The sequence below is a fragment of the Geotrypetes seraphini genome, chromosome 3 (assembly GCF_902459505.1).
Source record: "Geotrypetes seraphini chromosome 3, aGeoSer1.1, whole genome shotgun sequence".
Classification (NCBI taxonomy): Eukaryota; Metazoa; Chordata; class Amphibia; order Gymnophiona; family Dermophiidae; genus Geotrypetes; species Geotrypetes seraphini.
In genome coordinates, this window is record NC_047086.1 from 121,717,504 (window position 1) to 121,737,531 (window position 20,028).

The following is a 20,028-nucleotide window of genomic DNA, read 5'->3' on the forward strand; positions in this document are numbered from 1 at the left end:
GCAAATGAGGGAAATGGCATGCAAATTTGGGAGGGCAGCGATTCGCTAAACACTTTAGCTAACACCGATTGGGCTTGCCGATCAGAAAAGAAGCGACTGCTGAAGACCAGTCACTTCTATCCTGGCCGACTCTCCTGCCCTTTAAAACCATGGGCTCACAATGCTTTTTAGCAGAGCAAGCCCGTGGTTTTAAATCCACCACTGACGCTGCCATTGGGCCCGATGCTGCCCACCTAGTCCCTGCAAATAGGACAGGAGGGATGCCAACTCCCTCCTGCCATTGCGAAACCGCCATCGGCCCAGCCCACCCCTCCCCGTACTCTTTAAAATTATGCCATATCTACAACTACTAACCCCCCTCCCAACAAATACCTCTAACCACCCTCCCTCCCCATACTCCCCAAAAAATTTGCCCCGCAGCAGCGTCAAAAATAATTATGGCAGGAGGGTTCCCACTCCCTCCTGCCATCGGTCCCACCCAAAAACTAAGGTAACGGCAGGAGGGATGCCAAATCCCTGATGCCATCCCCCGAATGCCCCTCCCCACCCCTGGTCCCCTCCCTACCCCCCCTCACCGTACATTTAACGGAGCAGGAGGGGTGCTCAATTCCTCCTACTCCAATGCCTCCCGCAACGAGTCTGGGGCCTTAGGCCATGCTCCAGTGCATCGTGTGATGCGCAGGGTGGGGCCTAAGGCCCTGATTGGCTGAGGCACCTCGGTCTCCTCCCTTGGCAGAGGCCTGGGGCGCGTCAGCCAATCAGGGCCATAGGCCCTACCCGGTGCATCACACAATGCACCGGAATGTGGCCTAAGGCCTCAGACTCATTGCCGGAGGCACTGGAGTAGGAAGAATTGAGCACCCCTCCTGCTCCGTTAATGGTACGGGGAAGGGGCATCCGGGGGGGATGGCATCAGGGAGTTGGCATCCCTCCTGCTGTTACCTTAGTTTTTGGGTGGAACTGATGGCAGGAGGGAGTGGGAACCCTCCTGCCATAATTTTTCTAAATGCGGCTGCAGGGCAAATTTTTTTAGGGGGGTTCAGGTCACTTGTTGGGAGGGGATTTAATTTTTTTTTTTTTTTTAAATCGGGCAGCTATTTTGCATATTTAAAACACGCAAAATATCTGCCCGATTAAAAAAAAAAAAAAATTTAAAAAGCCGGCAGAATCCCTGACAGTAGTGACAGGAGGCTGTTTCTCCTGTCACTACTGTCAGGGCTTTAGCGATCCATGCAGTCGGTTGGGGCGTGCCTCCAATCGCCCCCATTTGCATGTAGATGGTTGGCGAATCGGTCGGCCTACCTGCAATCACACATGGATCAGAGGGTTAGTGAATCTAGCCCTAGGATAGGACAAAAAAACTTTCAGACAGTGCCCGTGTTGCTCAATTACTACATCTACTGAAGCTCTGCTTAAAAAGAAAAGCTGCATCCTTTACGCATCTATGTTACCAAAGATTTACTACTACTACTACTATTTATTATTTCTATAGCGCTGAAAGGCGTACGCAGCGCTGTACATTGTAACATAGAGTAGACAGTCTTTGCTCAGAAGAGCTTACAATCTAATTTAGACAAGACATTTCAGGGTTGGGCAGGTTATAGTGGGTATAGGTATCTGACAGCAGTGAGGGGGAGTTTAAGAGTTGAAAGCAGTTTCAAAAAAGTGGGCCTTTAGCTTGGATTTGAACAGGTCACAGAACAGGTAGAAACAGCTTATGTCAATTACAAACTGTACCTTCAAGGTACTAGAAGACATTCTCTGCATAATTTTAAGTTCTCTGAAACCCTGGGGTCAGGGCTGGCCCAACCATTAGGGTGGGGTCAGAACAAAGCAACAAGACCCAACACCCACACAAACTCAAAAGAAGTAACAGGAAGTATACCAGCAAGGAGGGTGGTCAATTTTCAAACTGCTCATTTACCCAGAATATCTGGGAGAGATGGTGTTAAGTGATTAAGACTGCTGGAAGATCATGGGCTAGATTCACGAACCTGCCTGATCGGGACTGACCCATGCCCGATCTGGGCAGGTTTGATGGATTCTCCAAAGTCTAATATGCAAATTGGGGCGATTGGAGGAACGCCCCCATCAGCCGGCATGGATTGCTGGTATGCGATCCCGATGCATGCGCAGACCATCTGTAGATGGTCTGCGCATGAGTCTAGACCCGTCCGAGCCGCGACTTTTTTTTAAACTTTTTAGCCCAAGGGCTCACTGTGCAGGGAAGGGCTGGAGAGGTTTGGGGCAGCAGGCAGGAGAAAATCGGGGCAGAGCAGGGTGGCGATTTGGGGTGAGCAGGCAAGAGAGATCAGGGCGGCAATTCAGGGCGAGCAGGCAGGAGAGATCGGGGCAGAGCAGGCAGGAGAAATCCAGGGAAGAGCATCGGGGCGGCAGGCAGGAGAGATTTGGGGCAGCAGAGATCAGGGCGTGCAGAAAGCAGGGCAGAGAGCAGGGCGTTTGACTGGTCTCCAGCAGTCGCTTCTTGGGTTGATTGGCCAGCCTAGTCGGTTTTAAAAATTTGGTTGGTGAATCGCGTCCCTGTCTACTTTGCTTGCGTTTCTCCTCATTTGCATGCACGGATTCAAAGCGGATCGCAGGAGAGGTTAGTGAATAGTGCAGGAGGGAAATCTGGTCATAAACCGATCGGTTTGCTTTGTGAATCTAGTCCCAAGGAGCCTAAAAGTTAAATGGAGGAGGCACAATGCTGACAGTTTATTTAGTGTGTGTTAATACCCTTGCACTGGCCCTGCCCAGAAGAGCCAATTCACTGAGCAATTCTCTTAAAACTGTTTTAGAAGGGACACCAATTAAATACATGGCACCAATGCAACAGGATACGAGTGATGACAGACTTAAAATATGCAAATATAGAAAATGAAAACCTACTGTTCTGCATCACAATCAAGGCTTTGATTACAGCTGACATAATGGCTCACAGTTGACAAAGCTTCAAGTTAAGGCTCAAGAAACATCCTTGCTTATTAGGGGTGGCCCCTGTTTCCCCATCTTTATTTAAAGGCCTTGCAAAAACAGCTGAAAGCTTGGTTCACTGATCTAACCTAACTACACATTAACATAAAACAGTGTCTCGCAAACTTTTTTGAGCCGGGGTACACTAAACCTAATGTCCCCGGCTTGAGACACCCAGAAGTGCGCTGGGGTCGGTGTGATGACATCATACGCATGTGTGATGATAGCGCGCCAATGTGAGCGCATGCGCAAAGACCCTTCAAACGGGCCTTGCTCTGAGAGGAGAGAAGGAGAGAAGAGCCGGTGGGAAGAGAGAAGAGCTGAAGAGAAGGGCTGGCAGAGAGAAGAGGTGCCGGCGTCAGGAAATTGCTTACAGGGCGTGCCTCTTCGCGCCGGCATCTCTCCTCTTCCCCAGTGTACCGCGGCCCACCTGAAATTTCAGGAGGCACACAGTTTTGCGATACACTGACATAAAAGAACAATTACAAAAATATTCAGACATAAAGAAGAAACCAGTCCTGACTGCATTAAGAACACAAGCATAAAAGGTTACTCAAGGTGGTATATATAAAGTGAATGAAGGCTATAAGAAATTTAATTTGAATACCTGTTGGGGCAGCCATCGGAAAGCAGCGCGGGGCCGAGTAGGAGAGAGTAAAGCTTGCTCCTGATGTCTGTGCTGCTGATCTGTGCGCCGCTGGCCGGGAAATAAGACGAGCGAAGGATATATGCTGGACCACCAGGTTAAAAAAGGGGGCAACACCATCGGACAGATGGGTGGGTGGGTTTAAAAAAAAAGGTGGTGCAGCAGCGGGTGGGCGGGTTTAAAAAGATGGTGCGGCGGGCGGGTTTTACAATGGTTCTGGGGGTAACAAAATTTGTACCTTCACTTCATAAGACGCACCGAATTTCCACCCACTTTTAGGTGGAAAAAAAATTGCGTCTTACGGAGCAAAAAATACGGTAACTTGTCTTCAGCACACCTAACATTTACATGGCCACAGTTACACCAGCCATAGACCTGGTGTAACTGCAGTGGCGTAAATGCAGCAAAGGGACGCAGGGCTTGTATTCTCTGAGTTGTGTGTACTCCTAAGTGGCAGCACCACTCGAGCCCCACCCATGTGAATACCTCCCTTTATTTACATGTTATGCCACACACACATGCACCCTTGCTTAGTAATGCTTCATCACTTTGCTGCCACTTACCCACGTGTAGCATACATTTCCCTGAGACAGTGCTGGGAGTCTGTAAATTTACATGTACAAGTGGCACATTACTATGGAGCACCCAGTTATAGATTTGCCATTTTAGGGCTCCTTTTACAAAGCCGCGTTAGCGGTTTAACGCGTGCTAAACTGCCGGCCACGCTAGACGCTAACGCCAGCATTGAGCTGGCGTTAGTTCTAGCCGCGTAGCGTGGGTTTAGCGCGCGCTAAAAAACTGCATGCACTAAAACCGCTAACGCAGCTTCGTAAAAGGAGTCCTTAGATGCATAGGGGAACACAAGCACAGCATATGTTTTATTAAAACGTTATACCGCTTGTTCTTACGACAGGTCTAAGTGGTTTATAAATATACAAAATTTAGGAAAAGAACTCCATTTAAAACAGGCCAGACCTAATTCCTCTAAAACATACACCCAAGAACTTACATATCTAGATACAATTTACAACATATCTCTTATACTTATGCTAAATTACAGGATGTCTGCTAACAGTCCCGATTTCTCTAGTATATATGAATTAAATCAGATAAAACTGAATCGGCTCCAAATGCTTCCTGAAACAAATGGGTTTTCAACAGTTTTAAAAGCCTTAATATTTTCTTCCAGCCTTATATCCCGTGGTAAAAGATTCCATAAAAATGAAGCAATAAAAAGCTTTCTTTCTAGTAGCTTCCCATTTTACCCTATTTGCCGATGGAAGGACTACCGTAATCTATTATCTTGAACTAGTCTTTAAGCCCGTTACATTAACGGGTGCAAGAATAGATGTGTGTGTGTGTCTGTCTTTCTTTCTTTCTCTCTCTCTCCTTGGCCGCTTTCTGTCTTTCTTTCTTTCTGTCTCTCGCTCTCTTTTGCCGCTATCTGGCTGTCTTTCTTTCTGTCTCTCTCTTTCCTCGGCTGTCCACCACCCCTTGCCTGCTCTCCCTGTCCAGCATCTGCTAGCTCGGGCAGCCTCAGGGCTTTTGCTAGGCCGGCCCTTCTCGTATTATCTAAGTAGGCCAGCCTAGCAAATGCTCCACGGCTGCTGCATTTACTGGTCTGGAGGTGAGAAGAAGCGTCCCAGCAACGGCAGCGCAGGAGTCAAACCGCCACCGCCGTGAGCTACCCCACACACCGCAAATCAAATTCGGCACGGAGGCGCTTAGGGTTTTATTATAGAGGATAGACCTCAAAATTCTTGATGGTGCATAAGGGATCGTCAAAGAATGTAAATAACCAGGTTGCTGTAAGTAAAAAGTAGAGAATTACACAAATTTGTCCTCATCCTCGCAAGAACACAATTTCAGTCCCCGTGAGTTTTGTTGCTGTCCCTGCCTCATTCCTGTAAGCTCTGCCTTAACCGCACAAGCCTCAAATACTTATGATTTTAAAGTGTTTGAGGCTTGTGCAGATGAGGATAGAGCTTGCAGGAATAGGTCAGGGTCAGCAAAAGAACTTGCGGTGATGGGGACAGGGAAAAATTTGTCCCTGTGTCATTCTCTAATAAAAAGCTCTCTGTATCAAAATTAGAGCTTTGCAATTAATTCTATAAAAGTTTGGTAACCAATGAAATTGTAGATAAAGTGGCGTTATTCTATCAAATTTCCTTTTTTGACCCAATATTTTTAATTGCAGCATTTTGAAGTGTCTGCAATCTTTTTAGATAGCACTTTGAGAGACCTCCATATACAGATTATAATAATCCAATCTTGATATCAATGTGTGCAAGTCTTGTTTCTTGAAAGTACCCTCTAACTGCCCACAGAGATCTCAGGGAATAAAATCCTCTTTTAATTAAGGCCAAAACTTAACCCCTCTTTTACTAAGGTGTGCTAACCGATTAGCATGAGCTAAATGCTAACGTGTCCACAGACTAACATGCATGCATTAGCGTTTAGGATTTAAGTGCTGTCTCCTCATTGGGGCATATATAAAAGCCTAGCACTCTTTCTTGTGAAATATAATTTATTTTTCGTTCTTTAAGGTGACTAATAACTTATCTTATTATGGTCTTCTGTTGAAGGGTATCTTAGCCAACATGTTTCACCAAACGGTTTTGTCAAGGATGTGACCCGTGGTCAAAAGGGATAGCGTATAGCTGAATAAGGGGGTTACAGCCTTGACAAAACCGTTTGGTGAAACATGTTGGCTAAGATACCCTTCAACGGAAAACCACAGTAAGTTATTAGTCAGCTTAAAGAACGAAAAATAAATTATATTTCACAAGAAAGAGCGCTAGGCTTTTATATATGCCCCGATGAGGAGACAGAACTTAAATCCTAAAGACAATGAATGGAATGAGTCTTAGGTGGTGTTTCTGAGGGTCTTTAATAGACCAGCATTTCATTGATAAGAATGTGAATGAGAATAGTTGGTGGAACAAGAGAACTACTTGCTCCATAGTTGAAATAGTTACTGAGAGGGTGACACAACATGGTAGATTTGGGGGTGGGGTGCTAGATAAAAAAATTATAACTGCTGTTCTTAATGGGTTATTTTTTTGTTTATTTGTTGTTAATCAATCAGTGACCTTATCTAATTTAACTGAAATGGATGAGTAACTGGAGGGTGTGTGTGAGCCAAGTGGAAAAAATGAGCTGATTGTCATCTGCATAGATTAAAAAAAAAAATAAAGTGAACCCTGATGGGGAAAATGAAACTATGGGCTCCTTTTACAAAGCCGTGGTAGCTTTAACGTGCGTGACTTTTAATCGCATGCTAACCCCCGCGCTAGCTGAAAAACTACTGCCTGCTCAAGAGGAGGCGGTAGTGGCTAGCGCATCCGGCAGTTTAGCATGCGCTATTATGCGCATTAAACCGCTACCACGGCTTTGTAAAAGGAGCCCTATATGTTGCTAAATGCAGGGGTCACTATGGGCTCCTTTTATTAAGGTGCGCTAGCGTTTTTAGCGCGCACTAAACCCACGCTACGCGGCTAGAAGTAACGCCAGCTCAATGCGTGTGACAATTCAGCGCGCGCTAAGTGCATGCCAAAACCGCTATTGCAGCTTAGTAAAGGAGCCCTATGTGCACTCGATGGATACCTGGACTGTTCTTTCCAAGAAATTGTCTGTCTAAGGGGGAGAAGGACGGGCCTGGATCCTGGTGTTTGTTATTTGCTCCTTCGGGGAGGGGGGAGAGTGGTGAGGGGAAGGAGGGATGATTTTCAGTTTGCGGGGAGGGGTGAACTGTTATATGGGCAGGGGGCTGAGGGGGATCATACCTCTCAGCCTGGGGACAAGGGGAAGACAATTGTTACTGCACTGTTGTTAATTGTATGGCGTTGATTCGTGGCTTTATGGTTATATGTTCTGTTCCTATGGATGTTGAAAAGTGTTTATTTGTTTTGAAAACTTCAGTAAAAATTTTAAATAGTTAAAATTTAAAAAAAAGTTAACCCAAGAGACTGTAATAGAAGGGTAAGTGGGGACAGGAAGATGTTAAAAAGTATTGGTCCAAGGACTGAGTAGAGTGGAATTGTTAGATGTGTAGCTAGGAAGTCAGACTTTTTTTTACAGGTGCAGGTCAGACTTTTTTTTACAGTCTGAGCCCTGAAAATGGCAAGAGATGGATCAGAAACAAGTACCGGTATGCGTATTTTATCCCACATTCATATTGTATGAGTGTAGGTCTTCTATATTTCAGTGGGGAATAAGACATCTTATAGTGGAATCTAGCAAGTAAAATGTACAACTACTGGACTGCTGGTTCAGTATTGCCTTGATAATAGCCTGTATGTATAAATGGCAGAGACACAAGGTAGATTACGATCCTGAAGTGGAAGATTTAAGCCTTGTGGACAGTAACTTTAAACTGATTTTTTATTTTTACTTTACCTTTTTTTTATTTTTACCTTTTGGTTTAGTTGGTCTTGGTTTAATTTGGTATGTTGTGTTAGCTTTTATTTTGGGGGCATATTTTATATTCTATATTTAATATTTATATTAGTTTTTATATTTTATATCTTATGTTTATATTCTACATTTATAGTTAGATTTTAGTTTGGTTTATATATGATTTGAGAGGGGCTGTGTGGATAGGCATAGAGCAGTGGTCTCAAACTCGCGGCCCGGGGGCCACATGCGGACCCCCAGGTACTATTTTGAGGCCCTCGGTATGTTACCATTGTTCTGGAACATTGCCTGCCTCACTGCTGTAACCTCACACAAGTGCTTTCCTGCATCTATACGGTTCATAGTCTTAAGCACGCGCCGACAAACGAGCGCCAACAATTCAGCGCAAGACTTCAGCGTGCCGCAGGAAAACCTTATTTTAAAGGGCTCTGACAGGGGGTGTAGGTAGGGAACCCCCCACTTTACTTAATAGGGATCGCGCTGGCGTGGGGGGGGGGGGTTAGGGGGTTGTAATCCCACATTATACTGAAAACTTAACTTTTTCCCTATTTTTTAGGGAAAAAGTTAAGTTTTCAGTATAATGTGGGGGGTTACACCCCCTACACGGCAGCGCGATCCCTATTAAGTAGAGTGGGGGGATTCCCCACACACACACCCCGTCGGAGCCCTTTAAAATAAGTTTTTCCTGTGGCACGCTGAAGTCTTGCGCTGAATTGTCGGCGCACATTTGTCTCATCACCGTAAAACTCTATAGTTTATAAATCTTTCCTTAATTGCTTCTGATAATTTCAGTTATACACAGCTGAAAGCAGTGCAACATGCAGAAAGTGAAAAACTATAACGGATTTTACCTCGTGTAAAGTTGTCATTTCTTTAATAAGACATTAACTATTTTTTCTGCGGCCCTCCAAGTACCTACAAATCCAAAATGTGGCCCTGCAAAGGGTTTGAGTTTGAGACCACTGGCATAGAGTGAATGTGATTTGAGATTAGTTCAGGAGGATGCATTGTAACACCATGTCAACAACCCATGTAATTAGCTCCGGTTTTGTTACACCACTACAGACGCCCATGATTTGTGACACTATTGGAAAGCTAATGTAAATGCTCAGATTTGACTGTTCCACTACTAATGACTGTTCCAGTCATTAGTAGTGGCATATAAGCTTGAATAAACACTAATAAACGTATCTGTTAAGCAGACTGGATGAACCACACAGGTCTTTTTATCTGCCATGATTTACTATGTTACTATGTTTACTCTTTCCAAAAATACATGGACTAAGAGGAACACAATGAAATTCCTAAGTAGTAAATTTAAAACAAATATGAGTCGAGTTTCTTTCATTTGAAAGGAAGCTCAGGAATGAGAGGGCATATGAAGTTGAGGTGATAGTATTTCCTTAGATTACTCCTGAGCCTTTTTTACAGAAAGAGTGGTAGATGCGTGGAACAGTCTCCCAGTAGAGGTGGTGGAGACAGAGACCGTCTCTGATTTCAAGAAAACCTGGGATAGTCACATGGGATCTCTTAGAGAGAAGAAGAGATAACGGTTATTGCGGGTGGGCAGACTGGATGGACCATTTGGCCTTTATCTGCCATCATGTTTTTATCTATTTACCCGTGTCCTCCCAAAAGAGTCCAGAACGGGTTAGAGGAGTACATTCATAGTATGTATAGGAAGGACAAATTTTTAGTGAGACATACAGACTTTAAAGCAGGGGTGTCCAACCTGCGGCCCAGTGAAGTATTTTGTGCGGCCCCTGTCAAGGACGATGCAGTGTTTTCCTCTGCTGCTCCCAGATGTTTACCGTCTTGCTGCAGAGTAGCCCCAGAAACATTTTTTTTGACCAATGTGGCCCAGTGAAGCCAAAAGGTTGGACACCCCTGCTTTACAGCATTTACAGCAAAGGGGTTTAGATTACAGCAAGTACAGTACAGACATAACATGCAGACTTACAAATACAGACTTAGGGCTCCTTTTACGAAGGAGCATTAGCGGGTTTAACACGCGCAACTTTTCATCACGCGCTAACCCCCACGCTAGCCGAAAAACTCCCACCTGCTCAAGAGGAGGCAGTAGCAGCTAGCGCGACCGGCAGTTTAGCGCGCATTATTACGCGTGTTAAACCGCTAACGCGCCTTCGTAAAAGGAGCCCTTAGTGGACATAGGGTGGTTTAAATTGCAGCATTTTCAGTATAGATATACTTGGAAGTGAAATAGTTTTTCTTTGCAGGTGGGTGCATCTTTGTTGTCCGAGAATGTGGTAGTAATTCAGGTTATATTTGCGGTGGCATGCGAGCTTTAGCGAGATTCCGTTTGGAAAGCTTCCCCCCCCCCACACACACTTTCTTAATGGTGTTATTAGCATCCATTTCAATGCACTTTGCGACCATGTCTTCTCCTGTGTGCACTGATCAGCAAGTAATGTCTGGCGGTAACCTTGTGGTGAAGCTCAAAGTAGCTCTCTGCATCGGCCCCTTGGAAAGCTGAGCATGCTTTCCCCACTTGTTGGTTTGGTTTTATTAATATTTGCTGTACTACTTTTACTATGGTAGGTCAAAACAATTTACAAACTATAAAAAAATATACTTAAAAGAAAATAACTACAAAATTAAATAGAAAAGCCTACAATAGTCATACCAGGCAAAGCAGGAAGATAGAAAAAGGGGCATCAAGAATAAAAGGAATTAGGAATCAATGGTCACTGTATCAGTTTAACAGGTTAGCAATCTAGACTCCAAAAAGCCTGACTAAAGAGTGCACAGTTACAGGATCCGAGGTAACATGGTTTTACTAAAAGTAAATCATGCCAAACGAATCTGATTGAATTTTTTGATTGAGTGACCAGAGAATTAATCAAGGGCAATTAAACTAAAGGAAACTAACCTTTAGAAGGTAAAAAAAACAACAACCCACAAACACCTCCCTACAAATGAGGGCAAAAACCCTTAGGTCAACTACTGAGTTCACATAATGATCAAATTTAGACCGCCTGAAATGGACAGATTTTCAAAATTTGTGAGAATTTTTAGCAAAAAAGTCAAAATTCTTATCTTAAAACCATCGTCATGTTCTCAAGTCCTGGAAGGCTCACAAACCCTCTGCCTTTCATCCATGAAATCCAACACGTGTAGAGAATATGCCACAGTTCTGTAACTAGCTCTGCTCTCAACAAAAGCCCGTGCATTACCTTGTTTCGCACAAAGGCTGCGTCAGGAGAATATCAAATCTCGCTTCCAAACGCTCACTGTCACTGGACACAAAATTGTGTGTTTAAACGCCGAGCAAAGTGGTATATAAAACATAGCAAACTTTACTGTATTGGAAAAATCTTTAATACAGTTGGCCCTGGACAATGAGCGTTTGGAAACGATATCAGATATTCTCCTGACACAGCCTTTGTGCGAAACATGGGCTCTTGTTGAGAGCAGAAGTTGGTTCATAGTCTTAAGCACACGAGGACAAAGGCGCGCCAACAAACGAGCGCGGACAATTCAGCGCAGGACTTCATCGCACCGAAGAAAAGCCTTCTTTTAAAGGGCTCCAACGGGGGGTGTTGGTGGGGAACCCCCCCACTTTACTTAATATTGATTGCGCTGGCGTTGGGGGGGGGGGAGTTGGAGGGTTGTAACCCCCCACATTATATTAGAAACTTAACTTTGCCTTAAACTCTCCAGTAATCATCTGATTACTGGAGAGTTTAAGGGCACTTTTTTGTAATTTAATCATGCTCAAAATAGGTCTAGACAAAACTATCTTAATTTTTGCCCCAAAGTTTTAGGTTTTGTTCCATTATGGCAGAAAAACATCTAACTTTAGGAATGCCCAAGTCCCGCAAAAGCACGTCCCCAACACACCCCTTTGAAATTTGGATAAACTGCAGAGAAAGGCATCTCAAATCAGTTTTGAAAATTTCAACAGATGCTTTATAATATTTTTCAGACATTTTTCTCTTTTGAAAATGAGCTCTGTGTTGTTTAATTACTGCAGTTGAGATCTTAACTTTGCTTTACCCTTGCCTTAGGAGTTGTACATTAAGCTTCAGCTTAAGCCTCCAGGAGGAATGCCCACTCCTTTCTGCCTGAACCCTTGAAGCACCCACCCCCAAAAAAATGTCTGCGGCAGGAGTGCCCCATCATCCCCCAAATTTCCTTAAGAATCCCCTGCCAACCCTCCCCGAACACCCCCCCCCCCGTACCTGAGACCTAAGACTCCGATTGGCCCAGGTGCCTAAGGCCCCTCCCTGGTGCATTCCAGGATGCACTAGAAAGGGGAAGGCCTGCCATTCTGTGCAGGCGGGCCTGCAGGCAGTGGGCATCTATCTTGCCAGCCATCAAAGAAAGGTACAGGGAGCGTTTGGGGGATGATGGGGGCCCACGGCAGGAGGGAGTGGGCATCCTTTCTGCCCAGGGATGTCTCGGGGGGGGGAGGGGGCTAGCTGCAGGAGGGAGTGGGCATCCCTCTTAACGGCCAACTTTGCAGGGAAGACGGGTTTCCTGCAGCAACCCTAAACTGAGCGCCGCAGGGAGATTCCCTTGTGGCAATTAGCTGAATGGCAACACAATTCTGTAACCGGTACCTGTGTCATGGACGCCATCTAGAGAATCGGGGTGGTTAGGCATCTGTCCATGAAGACAGATGCGACTCTATATAGGTTGCCGATGTGCGGTTCTCAAAAGCCGCTTAGGTGGCTGCTGAGACTGGGTATACTATACAGAATCCGGCCCTAAATGCCTCCAGTTCCTAACAAATTTGTGTTGCAAGAAGTATAAGATTATGCTGAATAAGGGATGTAGCATATGTTATAAGTTAAAGACTGTTACTCAAACCCAACAGTTAGTCAAATATTACCCACTCCACACTACTTGTCACAAATGCCACTTCATCCAAGGACAACATATTAACATATCTTTCACTGTCTTATAAAACTTCTGTCTACAATCTCCTTCACTTTCTAAAAATAAAGTAGCACAGATCTCAGTTCACCAGAATATCAAAAAGCATTGAATCATCTATATTTAATAACCCTTTGCCCCTGAAAAAAACCCCGACATTTTCAAGCAGGTCACAATATTTTGTATGCCATTTCTTATTTATAGCTCGGATTCAGCTGGTTCTTCTGGCTCCTATTTCAGATTTTGTGCAGTATGTAAAAACTCAGTCTCGTTAAGGAAATGACTTTTTTTTCAGGTCTGTATTTAGGAGGAGGAATTGGGGGAGGGGTGACGAGACTACACATTTTCCTTCCCGTCTCCCAGCTGGATACAGGGTCATTTCTGTATGAAACGTGGCGTTGGGCTGGAAGTTTGGAAGTTAAGGGGGGGGGGGTGAAGAACAAGGAACCCTTTTCAGTGAAAATTCACGTTGGGATGGGGAGGGGGGCCCTGATGAGCTGCGGCTCGGGACAGTGGCGCAGAGCTCAGCAAAAGGCCGAATTCCTCAAATGCTCAGCCCCGATTGCAGGAGGGCTCTCAGCCGGCCAGAACGTCGGGGGAAGAAGAAACAAGGGAGAGTAGGAGGCACTTCCCGCGGGGTCCCAACAAGCAGGGGAAAAGGGGAGGGGGGAAGAGAAAAAAACAGAACATTTCGAGAGTTAAGGCTATTTTGTTTTTATTCGGGGGGAGGGGGGGTGGTTGTGGACGGACGAAGGACTAACAACTGCTGAACTTCCTTTTCAATTAATAGCCTTTCTGATTTGCACAAATAAAAGCAATTAGAGAAAGGAAGTCAGACCAGGCCACGGAGGGAAATGAACTGAAGTTTTACAATTACTTGTTATGTCTGCCAGACCTTTATCCCCTGTCTAACACTGCCCCCTCCCCCCACTCTCTTTTCGGCTTTGATTTCTGGCTTTTAACAATTGCACATTTAAAGAACTTAACCCCCCTCCCCCTTCTCCAGTTGCAGAACTACTTTTGGGTACAAGTTCAGGGACAGTCCCGCCTGCAGATTTCAGCTCCAGGCCAGCTAAGGGCAGTTTGTAGCTCCTGGAGGCCCTGGGCAATTATTTTGTTTGCAACCCCTCAACGCCAGCCCTATTCAGCTCGTCTAATATGGGAGGCGAACTTTACAAAACTCTGCTTTCATGGTTGACGTATCATTCCCACTCATGATGGGATGCAAAGGGAGTCACACCAAGTTCAGCCATACCCCCCTTTCCTACTTCTGTGATAATTGTTTTAACATTCCGGATGCACCCAGCCTCCTCCCCTCCAAATTTTTATACCCTCGAACGTAAGTTTATGCTGCTCCATCTGCCGAAGCACAGAGCCAGGACTCCTCCGACGGCCATATCCAAGTACTTACGGTAAGAAGCAACTTCCTGGAGAATGGGGGAGGGGGGAATGCCGACCTCATCCCAACTCAAATAGACGCCTGGTGCAGGGACAGGCGAGCAAACAGCTAGTCTCACCTCGAACATGAGTCCGATGAGGATGCACACCACGATGCAAAAGCCGATGTCGGCGTGATTGTGGATGACAAACTCCTGGCTGAAAAGTGGGTAACTTTTGGTCCTCCTACGGAAAGCCATGACCCAGGCCGACTTGTCCCGGTGCAGGAAAACCCCGGTCTTGTCTGTATACACTAGATCTGTTCTCTGCTCAAACTTCAGCTTCTTCCTTCAGCCAACTTCTGCAGCCCTGGAGCAGGCGCAGCAGTACATGCCTCTAATTTAACCCTTTTCCTGCCAGATCAGCCCATAACCAATGCTTTTACTAAGAGCTGCTGGCTATTTTTTTTCTCTTTTGCTAGATCTGGTCTGGTTTTAGGGTGGGGACCCTTTAAGGGGCGATCCGCTCCCGCCTCTACCCCGACGAGGGCAAGCACCGACCCTTTTACCTTAATAGGAAGTGAAGACTGCCGGGTGTGGGAGCTGTAGCCTTTTTTGTTGTTCTTTTGAAATATTTTGGGGGTTGTGGTTGGATTTCCATATTTTAGTGAATTTATGCCGGTTTTGTTTTAGGAGAAACTGAGCAAGGTTGCTGGTGTAAAGAGGGGCAGATCAGAGGGGAGGCTGGAGCAAAAATGTTTTTAGACTAAGGGCTGAGCCAAAAGTAGCAAAAGATCGAGTTTGTGGGGCCTAGGTAAAAATAAGATTCTCTGGATCGTCAAAGTACCACTTTGACGAGAGTGTAATTTTTCTTTGGTAGCCCTGTTTGTTTTGGTATGAGGCAAGCCCCCATGCTGCCCTAATATGTCTGTCTCTTTGCCCTGTCCGACTCCCTGACCTGCAGTTCTCCACCTCTGGAGGTGGGACTAAGCAAAAGAGGATAGAGCAGGTCTTTGCTTCTAGGAGGGCTGTATCCACCTGTTCTCCATGGACAAGCAGTATAAGTCAGCCACACTTTTGGTGACGTCATCTACGTTCCAATTCAGAATTGCTCTCCCAGAGCTCAGGTGAGGTTTTTGGGAGTCTTATCTGAGCATGTGCAGGTAGCCCTATATATACCTGTGCTGGCCCTCACTAATCCAGTTTAGTTCATCCGCCCTTCCCAAATGGACGGATCACGCTCTCTATTCAAAAAGAAAAGGAAAAGAAAACGATGGCAGAAAGAACAGAGAAGCCGGCAACAAAACTGGGTTTCAAGAAATGCCCGGACTGCAAAAGGAAAATGAGCTCCACGGACCCCCACAAGGTGTGTGTCCGTTGCCTTGGGGAAGCTCACCTCATGACTGCTTGCCCTCTATGTCTAAAAATGTCTCCGAGGGCTCGAAGAAACCGGCTCCAATCCCTACAGAACCCGGGAGAAGACCAACGGAGGAAGGAAAAAACCCAGCCAAAAAATGCACAAGGAACCCCTCCGGCACACCCGACTCCAACAAGAGCTTCCCCGGGACTCCAAGCCGCAGACCCGACTTACCTGCAGCCTGAAGATGCCCAACAACAGCAAGGCAGACTGCTCCTGAAGTTGTCCGGCCTGCTAAAAGCCTCCCCAACGACTGCCCCGAGGATCGGGCCACTGTCTGGCCTGCCGAAAGTCTCCCCGACGGCTGCCCTGAGGATCAGGCCACCTGTGGGAGCACAAACCGCAACAGCAGCGGCCAAGGGTCTCCTATCCCCTCCGCCTGCTTGCTCCAGTGCGCCGACACAGCACGGCGCCATGCTGCGTGCAGCCCGTAACCAACGGCTGCCCCAACTCCAGCTCCCGATGACGTCAGCACGCCGGGATCCACCTCCTTAAAGGCACCAAAAAGTAGCACAGCCTAAAGACAGTGCTTTTTTAAGCATGACTGCTGACTCTGCCCATCTACACAGCCAAGACACAAGAAACAAGCACCAAAATTGCAAAAGTAGAAGAAGGAAGCGATACAGGACAACTTCCGCCTCCTCCTCCACCTCTTCCTCCTCCTCTGCCTCGTCACAGACACCACCATGGAGCCAGGAACAGGGGCAGGTCTCGCCAATGGGAGGACCACACACACATCGCCAGTGCCCCCGACCAACCAGCCGCCACCATGGACCACCAACAACTACTCAATCTATTCAGATTCATCTCACAACAGCTGACAGGAAATCCCGCACCAAATGCAGAACAAGTGCAGCAACCATCACCGGCAGGGAGGCATGGAGCAGAGACAGCGGCATCACACTCACCGGCCACAGGCGGCTACGCCTCCGACCACAGTGAGTGCTACCAGCAAAGCTACGCTTCAACAAAAAGCAGCCCACATACATCAGCAACCAGGGAGACCCCAGACACAGAGCCTGTGACTAGGACATCAGAGTCTGATACTCCCGCAGAAAACCTCACCTATCCCAAGTTGCTCCAGAAGGTGGTCACCCAGCTAGCACTTACTCCAACACCGGAGCCAGAGGCGACAAACGAAACACCGGGACTGCTAAAATACCTGAAAGTGCAAAAAGCCACAGCGACACTACCAGCTCACAAGCTGCTTACTAGATCACCGGGATGAGATCTGGAAGACCCCAATGTCAGGCACCGCTGTGTCCAAAAAACTAGACCAAAAATACCAAATCAGTGAGGCACCAGACTTTGACAAACCACAGCTCCCTCACCAATCTATCATAGTAGAATCTGCACTCAAAAAAGCTAAGAGCAACCGCCCTCATGCCAACGACCCCCAGGCAAGGAACACAGGACCTTGGATTCCACCGCTAAAAAGGTCTACCATGGCTCCATGCTAAATGCAAAAATTGATACTCACTTATTCCACCTTATCCTGTACAACGATGCCCTCCGGAGGAGAGTAGCGGAAACCTTGGACACGCTACACCTGGAGGGAAAAGCCTGCATAGCTCACGTACTGCAGGATATGGAAGAATGCGGAAAACATATGATAAAAGCGACCTTTGACGCATTCGAAACCTTGACCTGTACAGCTGGAGTAGCCATAGCAGCCAGTCGCCTGGCATGGCTACGAGCCTCGGGGCTCTGAGAGGATACCCATGAGCGTATCGCAGACGCGCCATGCTCAGGGGAGAACTTATTCAGAGACAAAGTGACGGAAGCAGTGGACAAAATGAAGGAACATTGCACTACTCTCCAAATCCTCTCTTCAGATGGCCTTATAAAAGCTGCGGCACCAAGACGGCACAACACCAACCAGTACCGCCGACACAACACCAATGTAAGGCGGTATGACAGCCAGACCAGATGGCTGTCACAGACAGAAAGCACAACAGCCCAGCGCCCATTACCAGCAAAGGCAGCGCCAGAGGGAACGAAAACAGCACAAGCCAACCACTTCTACCGGCACGAAGGCGGGGGCCCAGCTTTTGACTCATCAACAGCGCCCCCCACCCCAGTAGGGGGGCCCACCTCTCTGTTTTCCACGAGGCCTGGGAAAGGATAACAACAGACAAATGGGTGCTGCGAATCATAAAAAATGGATACCGCATCAGATTCCACACCCACCCACCTTCCAACCCACCAAAAAGAAACTGCAGGGAACCGCAGCCAGAACTCATCTCCAGAGAGATAAAAGCTCTCCTCCAAGCAAGAGCAATAGAGCCAGTACCCAGGTCACAGCACAACCAGGGATTCTACTCCCATTATTTTCTCATCCCCAAGAAGACGGGAGGGTTCAGAACCATCCTAGACCTACGAGGCCTGAACAAGCACGTAGTCAAGGAAAAATTCCTTATGCACTCCCTGGGGATAATCCTACCATTAATTCAAAAAGACGACCGGCTGGCCTCTCTGGACCTTCAAGATGCGTATTCACACATCCCTATGCATCCCTCCCAAAGAAAGTTCCTACGATTCAGGACCCTAACTCAGCACTTCCAATACCGGGTCCTACCCTTCGGACTCTCCTCTGCACCGAGAGTCTTTACAAAGTGCGTCACCGTAGCAGCGGCCCACCTCCGCAGAGCGTCATATGCGCGTGTTCCCTTACCTGGATGACTGGCTGCTGGTGGGCCCATCAGCCTGGCAAACGGCAGCAGAAGTCAATACAACGATGTCACTCCTGCAATCCCTGGGTTCCTCATAAACACAAAAAAATCAGTGCTACAACCTACACAATAAATAGAATTCATAGGGGCAAGGATCTGCACACCCCTGAATGCAGCTTTTCTGCCCCACTCAAGGGGACAAGCAATACAAAAACTGGTTCAGCAAATATCAGAGTCATACACAGTCACAGCAAGAACAATACTATGCCTCCTGGGCCATCAAGCAGCCTCCATACACGTTGTCCCACTCGCCAAACTCCACATGCGACCCCTCCAGTGGTTCCTCAGAAAGAATTGGAACCATCACACACAGCCCCTGTCTCACAGAGTCACAATGGACCAGAAAACCCGCAACAATCTCAAGTGGTGGACACAACAGAATTTGTACAGGAGCAAGATTTTCCAGCAGCCACAACACCAACTGACACTCACCAAAGACGCCTCAAAACAGGGGTGGAGAGCCCACCTCCTCCATCTGAGAACCAAGGGCCCCTGGTCACCATCAGAGGCCAAACAACACATCAACCTGCTGGAACTCAGGGCAATTGGGAATGCCCTACAAACCTTTGCCCCTTGGATCTCCAACAAGATCTTACTGACAATCAGGTGGCAATGTTTTATATCAACAAGCAGGGAGGCACAGGCTCACTCACCCTCTGCAGGGAAGCCCAGAAAATCTGGACATTCGCCATATCAACCAATACTCTCATCCACGCCACCTATCTCCCGGGCCTGAACAACGCCCTGGCGGACAGCCTCAGCAGAAAGCTGGACCCCCACTAATGGTCCCTCCATCCAGAGGTAGCCCAGGATCTCTTCCACAAATGGGGCCTCCCCACAAGAGACCTCTTCGCCGCAGAGGACAACAAGAAGTGCCCTCAATTTTGTTCCAAAAGACCGGCACGATACAGTCAAACCAAGGACACTTTCTCCATACATTGGGGGAAATGCCTGCTCTATGCCTTTCCCCCCATACCACTCATCCACAGAGCGCTACAGAAGATCAGGCAGCAGGCAAGTGTGGTTCCCCTTCCTACATCAACTGTCGGCACGGCCGCCAATCAGCCTGCCGCTGCGACCGGACCTCATCACCCAAGACCAGGGACAAACTCTACATCCCAGACTGAAAATACTAGCAGTGACAGCATGGATGTTGAAAGGCTAATCCTGGACCCCTTCCACATGTCAACCGGGGTGACTGAGGTACTGCTAGCAGCCAGGCGCCCGGCAACTAGAAAATCATACATACTCAAGTGGAAAAGATTCCACACATGGTGCGCCTCGAAAGGAGAGCACTCACCTGCCAGGTCCCAGCAGTACTCCAGTACCTACTCGACTTACCCATGACAGGCCTCAGAACATCCTCCATAAGGGTCCACTTGAGCACTATATCAGCGTTCCACAACCACATCAAGAACATGACCCTAGCCACACACCCGCTAGTGTCCAAGTTCATGAAAGGACTTATCAACCTGCACCCTCCAGTATGCCGCCCACCGCCAGCATGGGACCTGGGCATCATCCTCCGCAGGTTAACAGTGCACCCATTCGAGCCATTAGAGGATGCGC

At 47.1% G+C, this 20,028-nt stretch overlaps 1 protein-coding gene across 2 annotated transcripts in view; it reads right to left on the bottom strand.

Moving 5' to 3' along the window:
* Positions 1 to 14,801, bottom strand: part of TRAM2 (translocation associated membrane protein 2) — a 134,387-nt gene extending 119,586 nt beyond the window's left edge. The window contains exon 1 of one of the 2 annotated variants that reach the window (XM_033939725.1): positions 14,452 to 14,801. In XM_033939725.1, the coding sequence (XP_033795616.1) occupies positions 14,452 to 14,571 (120 nt within the window). In that variant the 5' untranslated portion in view covers positions 14,572 to 14,801. The remainder of the gene's footprint in view (positions 1 to 14,451) is intronic. The other variant, XM_033939724.1, reaches the window with a different exon arrangement.
* Between the last annotated feature and the right edge of the window lie 5,227 nt (positions 14,802 to 20,028).